At 31.3% G+C, this 15,365-nt stretch overlaps 2 protein-coding genes across 2 annotated transcripts; one reads left to right on the forward strand and one right to left on the reverse strand.

Annotated features, from left to right (window-relative positions):
* Positions 1-3,453: 3,453 nt before the first annotated feature.
* LOC134277827 (signal recognition particle 14 kDa protein-like) lies at positions 3,454-11,493 on the reverse strand. Its single transcript, XM_062760136.1, has 5 exons — positions 11,419-11,493; positions 11,235-11,307; positions 6,118-6,224; positions 5,219-5,251; positions 3,454-4,053 (listed from the first exon to the last, which is right to left on the reverse strand). The coding sequence occupies exons 1-5, from the start codon at positions 11,440-11,442 to the stop codon at positions 3,958-3,960; spliced, it is 333 nt and encodes a 110-aa protein (XP_062616120.1). The 5' UTR covers positions 11,443-11,493; the 3' UTR covers positions 3,454-3,957.
* Positions 11,494-13,684: 2,191 nt separating this feature from the next.
* On the forward strand, positions 13,685-15,184 carry LOC134277817 (zinc finger CCCH domain-containing protein 14-like; the record flags this gene model as incomplete). Its single annotated transcript, XM_062760128.1, has 4 exons — positions 13,685-13,800; positions 14,033-14,073; positions 14,581-14,838; positions 15,113-15,184. Coding segments are annotated over exons 1-4 (463 nt in total), but the record flags the coding sequence as incomplete, so codon positions are not given.
* Positions 15,185-15,365: the final 181 nt, after the last annotated feature.

The following is a 15,365-nucleotide window of genomic DNA, read 5'->3' on the forward strand; positions in this document are numbered from 1 at the left end:
TGTCAAAAAATCATTCAATATTTGTTTTTAGCATGGATTATACTCCTTATCTAAGTAGTAATTTCGTTTTATGCAAAATTAGCACAAGCCCCGATCGGCCATATTTCCAAGAAATCGCCGATTTCGGTGTTTGTTTTCTTTATATTTAAATCATATTATTATTATGCCTTAAAATTTATCAATAAATCAATTCCTATACATAAAAGGAATAAATGGCATTAATCAGAAAACACCCTGTTTACTGGGAATAAACGTAGTTTGAAAAACTTGTAGTGTTGTGTGTGATGTTTTGGGTAAATAAACATGGCGATGAAGGAGTTGCCTATCCCGTTAGTATATAGGTCCCTGGAACAAATAACTAGTTCGTCCGAACGAATTTCTTATTTGTCCGAACAAATAAAAATATTTTTTTACCTGGCTCTTCAGCGGCGCCGTAAGATTCCACATTCAAATCATGACAAGTGATAAGTTATATTTTCTCATTGGCAAGTTTTAATTAATTGTGCCAGAAAAAAAAAAAACAAAAACCAAAAAAATATATAACAAACCAAAAAAAAGAGGAAGCAAAAAAAGAAACAACCAAAAACCCTAAACCAGAAGAAAGCAAACAGAGAAACAAACTAGAGCAAAGCTCGTTGCAAAGCAACGAGTAGGTCTTCCGTCCGGTTTTGACCTGAAGTGCCGGAAGTGACGAAACAAAAGAAAGTAATAAGCTGAGTAGTTTCCAGTGACTTTATAATTTCAATTTTGCATCAAAACCTTCAAAATATGCCATGTTTTGCTACTTCCGGTTTGACCGGAAGTGAAAACGACGGACGGAAAAACTTTTTTATTCTCCCAGAGACATATGTAACCCAAAAGCTTGACAAGAACGGCAAAAAAAACGCGTTTTCCGACCACTACCGGTTTGGACGGAAGTGACGTCGCTGGACGTTTTTTGACGATTCTTATAGATGGAGCTTGACATTTTGAACAACTTTGCTTCTTTGACGTATTACAAATTCTCAATACGTTTTGAGAAATAAAGAAAAAACTTTCGGCCCCTCTAGGCCCTTAATTTTAGGGGCCAGCCCCTTTTTTGGGATATCATTTGAAAGATCTTGGAATTCCACGCTTATTTTGTTCTATATGTTTTCACAAAATATTTCTAGGTTAAAAGATATCGAAGAAAATGTGTTAGAAATTTTGAAATTCACGACATGACTATTTTCGGGCCATAGCAAGCGCCGACGTGCGGCATTTCCAGAAAAATCAAAATGCCAAACGCACATCTACAGACATAGGTCTATCATATCTGAAAGTTTCATGTTTCTATTTTAACCCATTTTCCAGAAAAACTCTGGACAACCTGACCCTTTAAAATTCATAAAATCGGCAATATCTCAGACCGGAAGTGACGTCATCAAAAAAGAAAAAAAACGCATAAGGTTCAAGTGATGGTACATAAGTCCTGAAAGTTTCATGAAAATTCATCAAGCTGTTTTCGAGAAATCGCGTGCACAAAATCGGTAAGAAAAAAAACAATAATAAAAGTGAAAAAGAAACCTAAGAATAACAGAAAGGTCTTCCGCTGAAGAAGGAAGACCTTAATTACACGTAACTGAAAGGAAAAAAATTAAAAGGCACAAAACTTTTAATGCTGCCTGCTTGAATTAACATGCATGTATCTGTATGTTACCTCAAGCAGAAGGTTCCAAGCCCTTAAAAGCAGAGGAGAAGTTTTGGTGTTTTAAAATATGTACATTACTGAATGTATATTGGAGTGCCAATTTAATGAAGACTTAACGGATCAATTTTTTTTTAAATCATTGTAAGATATCAACTCATATGGCGCTCAAATGCAAGCTATATAGTTAAAAGTTGTTGCATGGTAAGAAGTTTATGATATGAAGGTGTGTTGTGACAACCAAGGTCACCATGGCAAGTTCAAGGTCACTGACAGAAAAGTATAAAGTTGTCTTATCTACAACTTCTTATTGTCACATCTTGTATTGCATATGTTCTAAGGGTATGTACTGACCACGAATGAAAGAACTACGAACTCTAACTCTGGATTCCCGCCTACATTTTGCACCCATTAAATTCAATTTTAATGGCAATTTAGCCATCAAATCTTTGTTTAATACAAAGATCAGGTCTATGGTAATTGATTAATCATTTTATTTCCAGCGCTAGATAGTAAATTATCATTAATTTTACAAGCTGAAGAAAAGGGGGTAGGCGATATTTTCTGGTGAAATTAAAAACTACTTAACACACCATATTTTGAAATAGTTTTAAATACATGTATTCAGAAAATGTATACTCATATCTTTTTCTTCTGTTTATATGTTTTACGTAAATAAATAAAACATATATAAATAAATAAAATACAATTATTTAGTTGTAAATAGCTTTAAAATTTGTGAAAAATACATTTTGTTCGTTTTTTGTCTATAAACAAGTTACCTACTAAATATATGTTAAATGACAGTCCATATTACCTGTGAAAAGGAATTTTTGTTTCACGGGGAGGAAAGATGTTTTAAAAATATTTTCCGTTGATTTCTATAGTGAAAAACACAAGTTTAACCAAAATTATAGAGTCATCTCTCTTTGGTATCCCAAATAAGAAACGTTTTATGAAAATTCATATAAATATCTATAAAAATTTCGAAAATGTTTTAAAAAATCACAAAATACTATGGTTCATGGTTCTTTCATGTTCCATTTCTAAAAAATTTATCATGTCTTTAAATTAACTCTTACACTGGAGGATAACTAAAAAAAACAACTGCAAAATAAGTGCTTTCATTTCCTATTAAAAATTTTCTCCTGAAAGTAAAGCTACACTATTTGAAAACAGGCTTTATAAAATTGAAATGTTCTTGAATTTTTAAGAAACATGAGTTAAAAAATCGTGTACATTTTTAGTAAGAGAAATATTAAAAATTTTCTCCTGAAAGTGCTACACTGAAAACCTTGAAATCCACAAAATGAAACATGTAAAGAAGGAGTTTGATCCACAAAATGAAACATGTTTTGTAATCCTCAAAAACATAACTGCATGATTTAGATCAGAGGTTGCACTCTATACAAAATATAGAAAAATACTTTGAAAAAGTAACCATTTTTGTTGAGTTTTTCAGGCATTTGGAAAAATGACACAATTCATGACATCATAATGAATCAGTGAGCCAGAAAATTGTGTCATTTTTTTTATAAATAGGCAGCCATTAGTGGTCTAAATTATATTCAATGAATTTTCTACTAAAATTAAGCAATTTCACCTTTGTGGAAGTTTTAAACCTCTCAGATTTAATTTCTTTCATAAATAAATCAAATTTTTAAATATCAAATTTTACATCAATTCAAATTCATGTATAAAATATTTTTTTTTTTCAAATGCTATCTTCATATAGTTCCCTCTTTTGCATATTTCTGGTCTTCCTTTAACGCATAATAATACAACAATGCTTTTCTGAAAAGTTTTTATTCAAAAATATTAGAAAATGTAACTTTAACCAGTGTATTACTTCTGGGTTATTTATTACAAATCTCCATATTTATTTGAACACAATAATAAAAATGATACAAAATGCTTGTTTTCAACTCCTAAGCAATAATACATATATTTACCATCTGATTTTTAAACAATTCTATATATATGTGGTGAACAGTACATAAACAGCTGTGTACATATACATGCAATAACCACTGTACTAGATCATCAAATATCTTGTAATCGTATAAACACATACTTGACCCTAAAAGGTGCTCCAAATATTCAGTAATTTATATGTGGCCTGACACCAGCTTTACAAGCACCAGATTTTCACTAAAACATGGACCACTTGTATTATTATATACATCAAAATAACTAAATATGGCATAACACAAAATGATAAGTTCAGGTGATGTACAACATTGAAAGAGTGATGTGACAAAAGTGCCTAGAGGTCGGTATGAAATGCATTTTCATTGCGTAGCCTTGGATTTTGATTTGGCAGCAGCTGCCTTTTTGTCCTTTTTCTTCAATCCATCCATGTTCCCTTTTAAGAGATTTGCATAAGCCTATTGGAAATAAAAATGAAATTCAAACTTGATATACATTCAAACAATACATATATACAATTCAATATTAAGAGTCATGTGGGTGGAAAAAAAAAATCTGAAATATACTTTTTTTTTTTTTTTTTTAAATTTTGAACAGAGTATATTCTTCTTACGTTGTTGTTTGTCAGATATACATGTATATATATTTTATTAAACACCTTTCCTTCGTATCTCTTTACGAGTTAAAAAAAATTCTCGAGAGTGGTGTCAAACAACAAACAAACAAATATTAACTTTTTTTTTTTTAACCGTTATCATTATACTTTTTTTTTTTTTTTTTTTATAATTTATTGCTTTTTGAAAAACTTTTTACTAAAGGAAAAACACTGAGAGAGAGAGAGAGGAGAATGAGAGAGAGAAAGAACTGCTGAGGCAGAGAGAGAGAAAAGGACAGAAACAGAGAGAGAAACATATTCTTCGAGAGAGATGGTTGAGTGAGTGTCCAATGGCCTCCAGCTTTCATCAAAAGATTCTTTTTCATTATTTTAATAAGATATATATTTTTGTAATTCTTACATTGTCTTAATAGAGGATATCAACCCATCTAAAATGATCTGAAATATACTGTACACAAGATTATGTTTATCCTGCTTTATTTTCGCCCTTTCAGTCAAACAATTTTGCCCCATCTTCAATTTATCAGTCACACTTTTGTCAAGAAATTATACTATTATTCGCCTCTTTTTAAATTTGCCCTACCGAAATTATAGTGAAAAAATAAAACAAGGCAAAAATTTCCTTGTATACAGTAAATTTATATTCTTTTTAAATCTTTAATTTCCAAGGTTTTGAAAACTTAATGCCAGCAAAAATTAACAATTTTGCTTTATATAACAGAAAATATGGCGGGCACAGACTACTTATTTAAAAACTTTATAAAATTATAATTACATTTTCAAACCTGTAATTTCTTAATTTTGTTTAATTTTATTAATCAAGTGAAAGAAGTTACTTTAAAACAGAAAATACGCTTCATTTTACTATGATGCAAGAAATATTGCACAATGAAAACTAAATTACTTTGTTTTTTTTTTCCCTTATGTTTTCTATGAAATAACAAACATAAATATTTAGTGATGACTGCATTTGTTTAGCCCAGTTGACTGAACTTTGATGTACTTACCAACTGAAATTTGTTAACATCTTTTTGGTTTATCTGTAAAAAGAACAATCCCAAGTTAATTGTCCATATGCATGTAATTTCAGCTACAAATGTACATTATTTACCAGTTCTAACATCTCATTTAAACCTCCCATATCAATCAATGCTGATAAAATTTAATCATTATAAGCTAGAGACATCAGAGTTCTTTTAATTAGGATTATTGTAATTATAATATATATTTTCTCCAAACATCAATGTTTTTAACAACAAAATGCAAATAAACTAGAGGTACTGTGAGCACTGAGCTCACGAAATGATACCCAGCATCTCCCTCACTAAATGATACCCCACACCTCCCATATGATTACAATGGCTAAGTCCATGTTTTGCTCCGAGAGACCCAAAATAAGAGTCAGATCAAAGAGTAATGTAATAAAAAAATTGTGAAAGTGCACCTGTATCATTAAATTTTATTCAGTGGTAAAGGAGGAGTTGTGGATAAGGGATGGACACTCTTCAATATTATACATGTAAAAAGAATAGCAGTGTCCATGTTTTGCTATGGGAAATTCAAAATAGTGTTGAATCAAAAAGTAAAATAGGAGGTGCACAATGGCACTATGTAAAAATTGTGTGAAAGTTTCATTAGATTTAATTCAGTGGTATAAGAGGAGTTGCAAATAAGAGATGGGCACCCCAAAGGCCAAAGTGTAACAGACAGATGGACATCCTTATCACTATATACCCTTCCACTTTTCAAGGGGGTATAATAAAGAATTGCTACAAAAGCATATAGGCATTTAATATTATTATTTACAAAATACGTACAAATACATGTAAAAAATAATGCTTGTGATAAACAGCTTTATGCACTGTTAAGGTCTTCTTAAATATTCATTAAAAAAAAAACTACTCACCACGGTGCTAAGTTTTTTGTTGCCTAATGTGGCCCTTAGTAAACATTTATATTCATGAGGCTCAGGAAGACTGCCTTTTCTGGGTTCTGGCTTAGTTCTTCCATCATCTGTAAGTTAATACAAACATTTATTATCACTAAAAGATACTTTTATTGACACTGTTTGAACCTCTGTCTGTCATTACTCAGCCCGACAAAAGTAAAAATTTTATGGCCTTAGTTAGTTCATGTACTTATGTTGGTAAATGTTCTTGTTTCATTCAACCTCAGAAAAAAATACCCTGTATTTATTTTTAATACTTTTGATGGTATTTCTTTTAAATCAGAAATCTGAATAGTTGAAGTACCTATACTGTTACTTTTTTGAGTGATTTGTGATCTCATTATCTACTGATACAATTCATTGGTTTATTTTATATCATATACAGGGTAAATTTATCACACCCTAGGTGTGGGACTTCAATAACTCCACAATCCCACAATGAACTATCCTCTCTTGTAAGCTGTTTAATTAAAACATTTTCCTTTACTTCATCCGAAAGTTTTCACACTGTAAACTTGTGATCCTCACACAGTTCCACTCCTCGTGTACAAATAATTCAGAACACTCTGTAGTAGCAAAGGTTACTGTACTCTTAGCTTAAACACACTGCTGTCTAAAAATTTACAAAACTTATAGTGTCCACCATCTAGAATATTTTTGATCTCACTTAAAATAATGGTGGTATTTTTATTTATTACCTGTCAGGCAATATTTTGGCCATTTGACCAACTGTTGTTCTCCCCTTGTGGCTTCAATATCTACTAAGGAAACCTTTGCTTGATGAGGATAAAACATGGTAACTGATACCCCCTAAAATTTAATTTAATACTGATCATCTTTTACATTGGCAAAAGGGGGCATATACAGTTAAATCAGTATTATCCAACAACAGCTGCAGAACTGTAAATCTCCAAAAAAATTATGCTAAGTGGAATCTAAACTATTAGGAATCAAGTGCTTCTCTTTAACAATTCACAAAAAAGAAACCTTTGAAGATGTCTAAAAGATGTCCATCTAAATCCCACCGTAAAATTTAATGCTGGACCAAAGAGTGGAGAATCTTTTAATTCCACAATTTTGATAAAAATTTGCCAAATAGATTTTCAAGAGTAAGCATGGGAAAATAGATTTTGAAAGTATCACAAAAAATGTTATTACAATAGATTTTTACCTTTGATACCGTATAAGTAGAATTTTTAACAAGGATTTAATTTTGGCAATATTAGCGAGGGTGCTGAGATCGCTAAAATTAAATATTGCTAAAAATTTATTGCGTATTATTTGTAATAGCTTCTTAATTAGCATTTTAAAATCGCTAAAATTACTTCTCGCTAAAAATCAAATACCAGATTTTAGGTAGAAATCGCTAAATTTGTGTCCCGCTATAATTTCCACTTATACGGTATTTTCTTTGAAATTGAAACATTCATAAATTGTTATATGACCAGTGAGTACAATTATATAAACACGGTTTTAGTTGTAATAGAGGTTGTGATTTTGAGCATGTGCAGTATAACTAGTAAGGGACATTGCACAAATTCATTGTCTCAGTTTTAGTCATAGTGTTAACAAATTTTCTGCATATTTGTACAACTTGTAGAATGGCCTATATGTGATTGTAAACCTTTAGCTTTGATAATAAAAATTAGGGAATTTTTGCATAAAAAATGCGACTGTTGTACATGTACCAATACATTATTTAGGGTGTTTCATGAGCGCTCATATTATCCATATTATGTATACTAATTATACCAGTCTGATGTCACAAAACTACTAAATACATGTAGTTATGACAAAGACACCGATCACGGTGTACAAGATCATGTTTAACACACCATTTTAGCAACTGCAGACATATAACAATGTGTATCATACAGTACATTTATGTCAAAGTATTCGCATACATCAATACAAGTTTAAGAGCTCAATATCTCTTTTGTGAAAATGAAATTGTCATGACTACTCAATAAAATGGACTGGTTTATATTGTTTAACAGTTAGAGTCTGCAATATTTCAGCCATATTTTATTGGTCATTAAAATTGAGAAGTTTATCCCTGTACAATAATTGACCCTAAAAAGTACAGTGTACTAAGATAAAAATGGAAATTTCCTAATAAAAAAAACAGTTTTTTTACCTATAAAAAAATGAGTATAGTATATACAGATACCCAGTCATGAGTTTTTATTTCTTGTCCTGATCATGTTTGGATAATAAAATGTTGATTGCTGACAATATTCTTTTGCACACAAAGTAAAATAAACTTAATTATGGACAAGCTCTTTATGATCATTTAATTTCTCCCTTTTCATTCATATACTACAGTATTCATGCAGGCATTGATATTTGAAAATATGAAGTCTGTTTTTGCCTATATGGAGTAGGAATCACAGGCTTTTATGGTAATGAAATAACTTAATGACCCTTCCCAATAATTTCATTACTAATGGAGGAACAGGGCTGATATATTCATTATTCTAAAGAAATTAATTTCTTTGTCTAAATTATCGAAAATATTATATGTTTTGTACACATATGTTGTATGTTTATTTTATTTTTACATGTGTTAAAATTTGTGATTGTAAAAAATAATTTTGTCTATGAGATGTATGTCTCTTGACTTCAATAAACTGAACAGATTGATTTAATTTTGTCACTTTGCACTTTTCTAAGCAAGCCATTTAAAGATATATTAATTAAAAAATATCTGAAAAAAAAAATTTTGATTAAAAAGAAAAAGTAATGTTGTCAACAATACAGTAAACTACTCCAGATACCTGAGATGCTCCTATTGGCGACAGCTACCGGTACTCAACTTTATCAACTGGGGCCTATTAAGTTGCCAAGGATTGCGATTTTAGATAAGCATTTTATTTACAAGCAGATTGAGAGTTCATATTCTTTTCCTTTCTTTGTGAGTCAAAATTATGATCTTATCAATCTTTTCACATTTAGAAATAACTTTAGATAAATACAGGGTCTCCTTTTGTTATTATTATGCATCTGAAAAGGCAATAATTTAAATTAAATGTTTGAATTAGAAACTTTTTTCCGCGTGGTATTAATTTTTGAATATATATGCCAAGCGTACTTAATGTAAATGTAAGGCATATAGAGACAGTCTGAGAAATTCACTACCCGCGGATTAAACGGAAATTACCGCGGAATTATGACCGTGACTACAGTATGTATGCCAAATCATTTAATGCAATACCAGGGACCTGACTCATGTTATCATTTAATTAGAATGTTCTATTGTTAGTATGAATTTGTCCTACAGACCCAGTTTACTGAGAGAATTTTTTCCATGTATAAGCAATGTAGCAAAATAAAAATAGGAGATAACTTGTACTCAGTGCTTTTACTACGAACAATCCAGAGAGTTCTGAATGTAAACAGGGCATGTAAATTTGAAGTAAGAAAAAAATTAGTTGAGAATTTTTTTTTGTCTTTATATTAATTAGTTTTTGGGATTCAAGGCATATACAATTTTTAAAAAATCATCGTCGAAATCATTTTGGAGCGGATCCACTAGATTTGTTTAGAATACAAGTATATTATGTATATGGGACATATTCTAACTGTGTTGAGGGTTTGTCCCAAGACTAAGTTAGATTATTCTAACCGGTTGCCATTGTACCCCAGGCAAATTTCATTCAGTAGTTCATGGGCTGAATGTAGCAAAATATTTCAGAAACAAATCTTGACTTTTCTTTTAATCTCTCAACCAATAAACACTCAAGTATAACTTGTTACACATGCATTTGAGATGACAACTAAATCCTACCTGTTTAATCTAACTTTTCATGAAAGCTTCAGTTCGATTTGTATTTCTCAATAAGAGAAAAACAAGCCATAAAATACCAAATGAAATTTGCCAGGGGTCTAATGGCAACATGTTGACTCAGGACCCCTGGCATTGCGAGAATGACCTTCTGTGGCTAAAAAGTCAGATTATTTTTTGTATATAGACAGATAAAGGAACAATTAATAGAAAAATGTGCTCCCAATCTGTGATTTTCAAGGAGTCAAAAATATAACGCAGTAAATATATAAGCGAGGTTAAAAAGGATGCCATGGGCAAACGACAGGCTACGCATGCGCGAGAATGCTAAGAGAGTTCGCACCTTAAGCAACTTGCCCGTAGAATAATTCGCCCTATTCGAATTAGAATATGCCATTTATTGGCGAATAGCGCATATCGCATTTATATATTCATTGGCAGATCCGAATTTCTCTCTTATACATATTCTTTTATACACAAACTAAACATTGATTCTACATGTTTTATGGCACAAGCATTTCAAAAAGTAGGAAGAACTTGCAGTATATATAAAAGTAGTGTACGTGTAACATGACAACTTGAATGAAAAACGACTAGTTAAAGCTTTTAAACGATAAAATAAGTTTTCAGCCTGGCATTTAGTTTTATGCATCAAGGCTAAAAAAATGATTTGCTATTTCAGCAATCCAAATAACATCTAATAGAGGTCTGTAGCAACAGTTTTTAATGTCCGAAGTAGAACCATGTCAATGTCGTAGAGCCTGTGGGGCTCTATGACGACAAAAAAATCTGCGTACTACAGAGCTGTGCTACACGTGTACCATCAGATCTATAATATTTTTCCCATGATAGATTTATTCCGTATAAATCCAGAACAGGTGTCAAGTCCCAGTCATTATGGGTTACATGTATCAAAATAGCCCGATTTTTGGCAGGTGAAAATCTAAAGGTTCAGTAATAAATAAAATTAAACAATTTTGCTTTGAGACTACAATCAGTTAGAAAATGATGTGAACAAACCTACATGAATATTCACTACACCTAGATTTTTCTTTAAAAATTCAATTTTGTATATAGAAACACATGCATATGGTCCACGTATTTCAGTACTTTTTTAAAGGACAGCAACTTGTTATCATTTATGTACATGATGTACAATATGGAACACCAAAACATTACCATCACAGAACTAGAGGGTTCACCCATGTTGTCTTTTCGTTTGTTTAATGTATTGTTGTATAATTTATATGATAACAAAAACCATGCATACTATTCCTAAATGTTTACTTACACCTCTTCATTGTTAAAGATATTGACCCTGAAGTCCTTCCCTTCTGAAATAACTTAGTAAGTTCCGTCAGAAACTAAAAAAAAAAACATGTTAATCGTGTGTCAACGTGAGTCAGTTCATAGAGTTCAAATTAAAAGTAAACATTTTTCAAAATTTTTAACTATTTATGTTCAAAGATAGATACCGTGTCGTTTTCTAACAGAACCATCCTGCTTGTGTCGTGGATTGTTGTTCTCTAAAATTGAAGTTAAAAATAGTCGAAATATTGGGCTATTGAGCCCGAGATGAAATGGGGGTATTTTTTAAAATGGGAATATTTCGCTGGAATTAGTATACCAGCTAATTTATAAATTGTATACTAACAATACTGAATAAAATGTGAATCGACTTATAAACGTAATAATTAATCATTCATAAAAATAATTGTTCTTACTATTTTCATATCGGGTTCAGTATTCACTATTCCTTTCACAACTTTTTCGTCGTCCTGTCGGCAATGGATCACGGAAAAGATATTAGCCATAAAATTCGGGTAAAAATAATATATGTTTATGCTAAATATATTCTAGTTGATATTATCAAATTATCAATTGTGCAGTTCTTGCAAAATGTACTACATAAATTATACAAGATCAATCCGAAATTCCTCTATTTTGTTTATGCACTGTTGTCTGATGATGACGGCTATAATTAGCATTTTTAGTCAATAGTGTAAGTAATAAATTCATTTGGTTGATTGCATACATTCGGATGTATATGTCACAGGTGCTTGAGGATAGGACCCCCGCACCCCCTTAATATAGACCCCCGGGCCTGTTAGACTTTTTTCACATAAATTATATATGGATGACACATTTGTGATATTATCTATCCTATCAATTCAGAAAATTTGCGTAAACTTACATTTTATAAAAATATCTACCCTCTCTATATATAAATTAACAAGGTTGCCAACTTCGTCTGCAATCCGAGAGGCACTTCCGAGAATTTTGGTTGAATCGTCTCATAAATCTAAACAAACCCCTAAAATCAACAAATCATATTGTAGCTTGAATATTCTTTTCATTAACCACCAACTCTCATGAAGGTTAAGGCACTTTAACAGTCGTTATGACCAAGTTTTCGAAAGGATGTCAAGCTACAGTCAGCGTTTCAGCTTAGTGAACGGAAGTGACGAGGAGACGACTTTTTACCAAAATACACAATTTTGCAGAAAGTCTGAGACACTGTTTTGAAGTAAACTTTTGAAGAAATTTGGTTGTTATACACTTTAAAAAATTCTTTTAAATGTATTGGGAGAAAAGAGTTCTAAAGCGCTGATGCAAATGAAATGTCTCTCATTATTTTTTAAATACCTGATTTGCATGTGAGAGTTATGCCCTTTTAAAAATACAATTTATAAAAATATCTTCTTTTCCTTAAATATTTGTGTAAATCTATAAAACGTTAAAAAATAAAATTTTGATGAAGAATTCGTACAAAAAAACAAGAATATATATATTGTTGATATTTTACACACATATTTGGGTATATGAAGTTAGCCTAGTTCTCTGGAGTCAACCTTGTTGATTTTTATATAGAGAATGTAGGGTAGTTATGTTTTGTATATCATATCACAAATACGTGCCCAGGGGTCTATATCGAAGGGCCAGGTGGTATATGTAGATGTTCATTATAATAAAATACGGGGTTTTTTTAATTTTTAGTTAGCAATCAAGGCAAAGTTGATAGAGTTAAATCTGCCTTAGTATCATCTACCTTAAATTAATATGTTGACAGTGCAATTTTTGAAGTTAGCCTGGTTCTCTGTTCCTGCTATGTTTTGTATACTCCATGACCATGTGAAATTAGATACATGGCACTGCTGATCCTTACCAAGACGTTGAAATAGCTGTGCTGCCAGTGAAGACATTCATTGTGACGTCCTATTTTACCACGTTTTCGATGTAATGTGTCATTCTTACGTCAACTTTTCTTTCCGTGGTTAAGGGCAATGGTGTCATTGTTCTTACATCAATATTTATTTGCCTTGGCAAGGATGAGACAGGGGACCAGGATATTGCTTAAGTGCATTGTTGTGTAACTGCATATTCATATTTTTTAACTAAGAATTTCTGGACCAAATGTATATTTACAGTAATTGACCAGCAAAACTTGCACTTGATAGATGATCTGTATACCACTCCATTTGTACATCTCACATTGAGTTTAAATACTAAATAAAACCTTTAATACTGTATCTTTTACTTTAACGGTTATAATGAAAATGTATGGATGATTAATAGTATAATAATTTTTTATATTGATTTCATTAATTAATAATTTTCATTACAACAAGTTTTTTGGTACCAGTTCATAATATTATCATTCAGTACTTATTTGACCATTATTGGTTTATTTTTGGAGGCCATTAATATAGAAAGGTAATAAATTTAGATATTTATTTTTAAGATGATGAACTCCCTGATTACATTATGGTTATGATTGCCAATAAAAAGACGGAGAAACAGATGAACAGTGATCTCAATTTGTTCCTAAGCCACAACACAGAAAAGTTCACATTATGGTATTTCAAATGCAGCTCATTCAAATTGTGTCATTTATTTTAAATATTAAAATTGATTACTCTATTTTACAGTTACCTTTTGTATTCTATAAGTCTTTGAATGTTGAAGTTTGCAGAATATTTTTTTAGATGATGTGCACAAAATCAGCTGGAATTGCGTTTTATAATATAAATCTTTTATCTTTATACACTGTGTATCTTTTTATATTTTTCTTATTGTTTGAATTTTCAGGTTGCACATTTTGTTGAAAAAACTTCAAAGTCTTGGATCAGGTATGTTTTATCAGTACAAATGCAATCAGCACTGTATTTTAAGCATTGGTATATAGGAATCACTTTTACATTGTGAACACTGACAGGGTCACATGTTATGAAATTTTTCTTCCAAAACTTGTCAAAACTTGGGTCAAGTCATGACACACCCTTGGGTTATGGGCAATCTTTGTGTGAAATGAGAACCTACAAAGTTTATCCAAGATATGGACCTGCGAATTATGAAATTTTTCTTCCAGTGATTGAACAGAAATTGTGATTCTGCAGAATTATGACACACGTGTAGGTCATGTAGATGTGTACAGTATTCAATTTTTCTGTAAGAAAATTGCATCTTACATGTTGCACAGACAGACGGACTCAAATTTTTCATTACAACTTAAAGTTTGGTAGTATTAAGATATACAAAGGCAATCCAAGAAATCTGCATGATTTTCTACCCATTGATTGAACAGAAATTGTGATTCTGCAGAATTATGATTACGTATTATTTTCAACTTCTTGCAGACCAACAGAAATCCAAAGAATTAGAAAAAGCAGAGGCAAAAGACAATGACCCCCAGAAAGAGACTCATGTAGATAAAAAAGAGAAGCAGAGTAAAAGACAGCTGTCAACAGAGAAGAAAGAAAAGACAAAAGAGAAAAACAAAGACAGTAGGGAGAAAACAAAGGAGGTCAAAAGTGTCACCAAAGAGGGCAAAAAAGGCAAGGCTGGCCCTGAGGTAGACCCAGAAATCGAGGATTTACTGACAAACAAAGAGGAGGGTGAGTAGGCGGAATTAGTGTTAAGGGGAGGTTATTTCTATATTCATAGGTTTTAGTATTGTATTTTGATAAACATTGTAGTTTAGAATTCAGGATTTATATGAATTTATGATAGTTCTACACAAGAAGCAAAACATAATTACTAGGACTTGTAAAAGGTGGCAAAACATTTGGTCTTTTTAAGTTGTATCTAAATTGAAATGATAGAAATAGAAGTGATGATTAAGTATGAATAGAGACTTTGATATACATGTATGTTTCATCTGTTCTTTAGATGAGTTTGCTGCAGAGTTCAAAGAGGAACCAAGTGTATCAAAGACAGGAAAGGCAAAACCATCAGATAAAAGTAAGAATTTTTATAGAGAATTTTCATCAATTGCTATGATATATGCTGGTCATTTTTTCACTCCTCAGCTCACCTGAACTCAGATGAGCTTTTTTGATCAAAATTTTTCAGTTATCTGTCCATGTTGTTGTTGGTGGTGGTGTTTTCACTGTGAACTTTTGCAAAGCATGTTTACATAAGC

This window comes from Saccostrea cucullata, unplaced genomic scaffold (assembly GCF_032062105.1).
Source record: "Saccostrea cucullata isolate Sc308-1 unplaced genomic scaffold, CSIRO_AGI_Scuc_v1 ctg14764, whole genome shotgun sequence".
In the NCBI taxonomy this organism is placed as follows: Eukaryota; Metazoa; Mollusca; class Bivalvia; order Ostreida; family Ostreidae; genus Saccostrea; species Saccostrea cuccullata.

Bases quoted from the DNA above. Each gene is read 5' to 3' on its own strand.
- LOC134277827 (XM_062760136.1), bottom strand. From the start codon at position 11,442: ATGGTTCTGTTAGAAAACGACACG. The intron at 11,308-11,418 runs GTATCTATCTTT...TTTTTTTTTTAG, and splicing joins TTCTGTTAGAAAACGACACG to TTTCTGACGGAACTTACTAA. The intron at 4,054-5,218 runs GTAAGTACATCA...TATTTCCAATAG, and splicing joins ATGTTAACAAATTTCAGTTG to GCTTATGCAAATCTCTTAAA.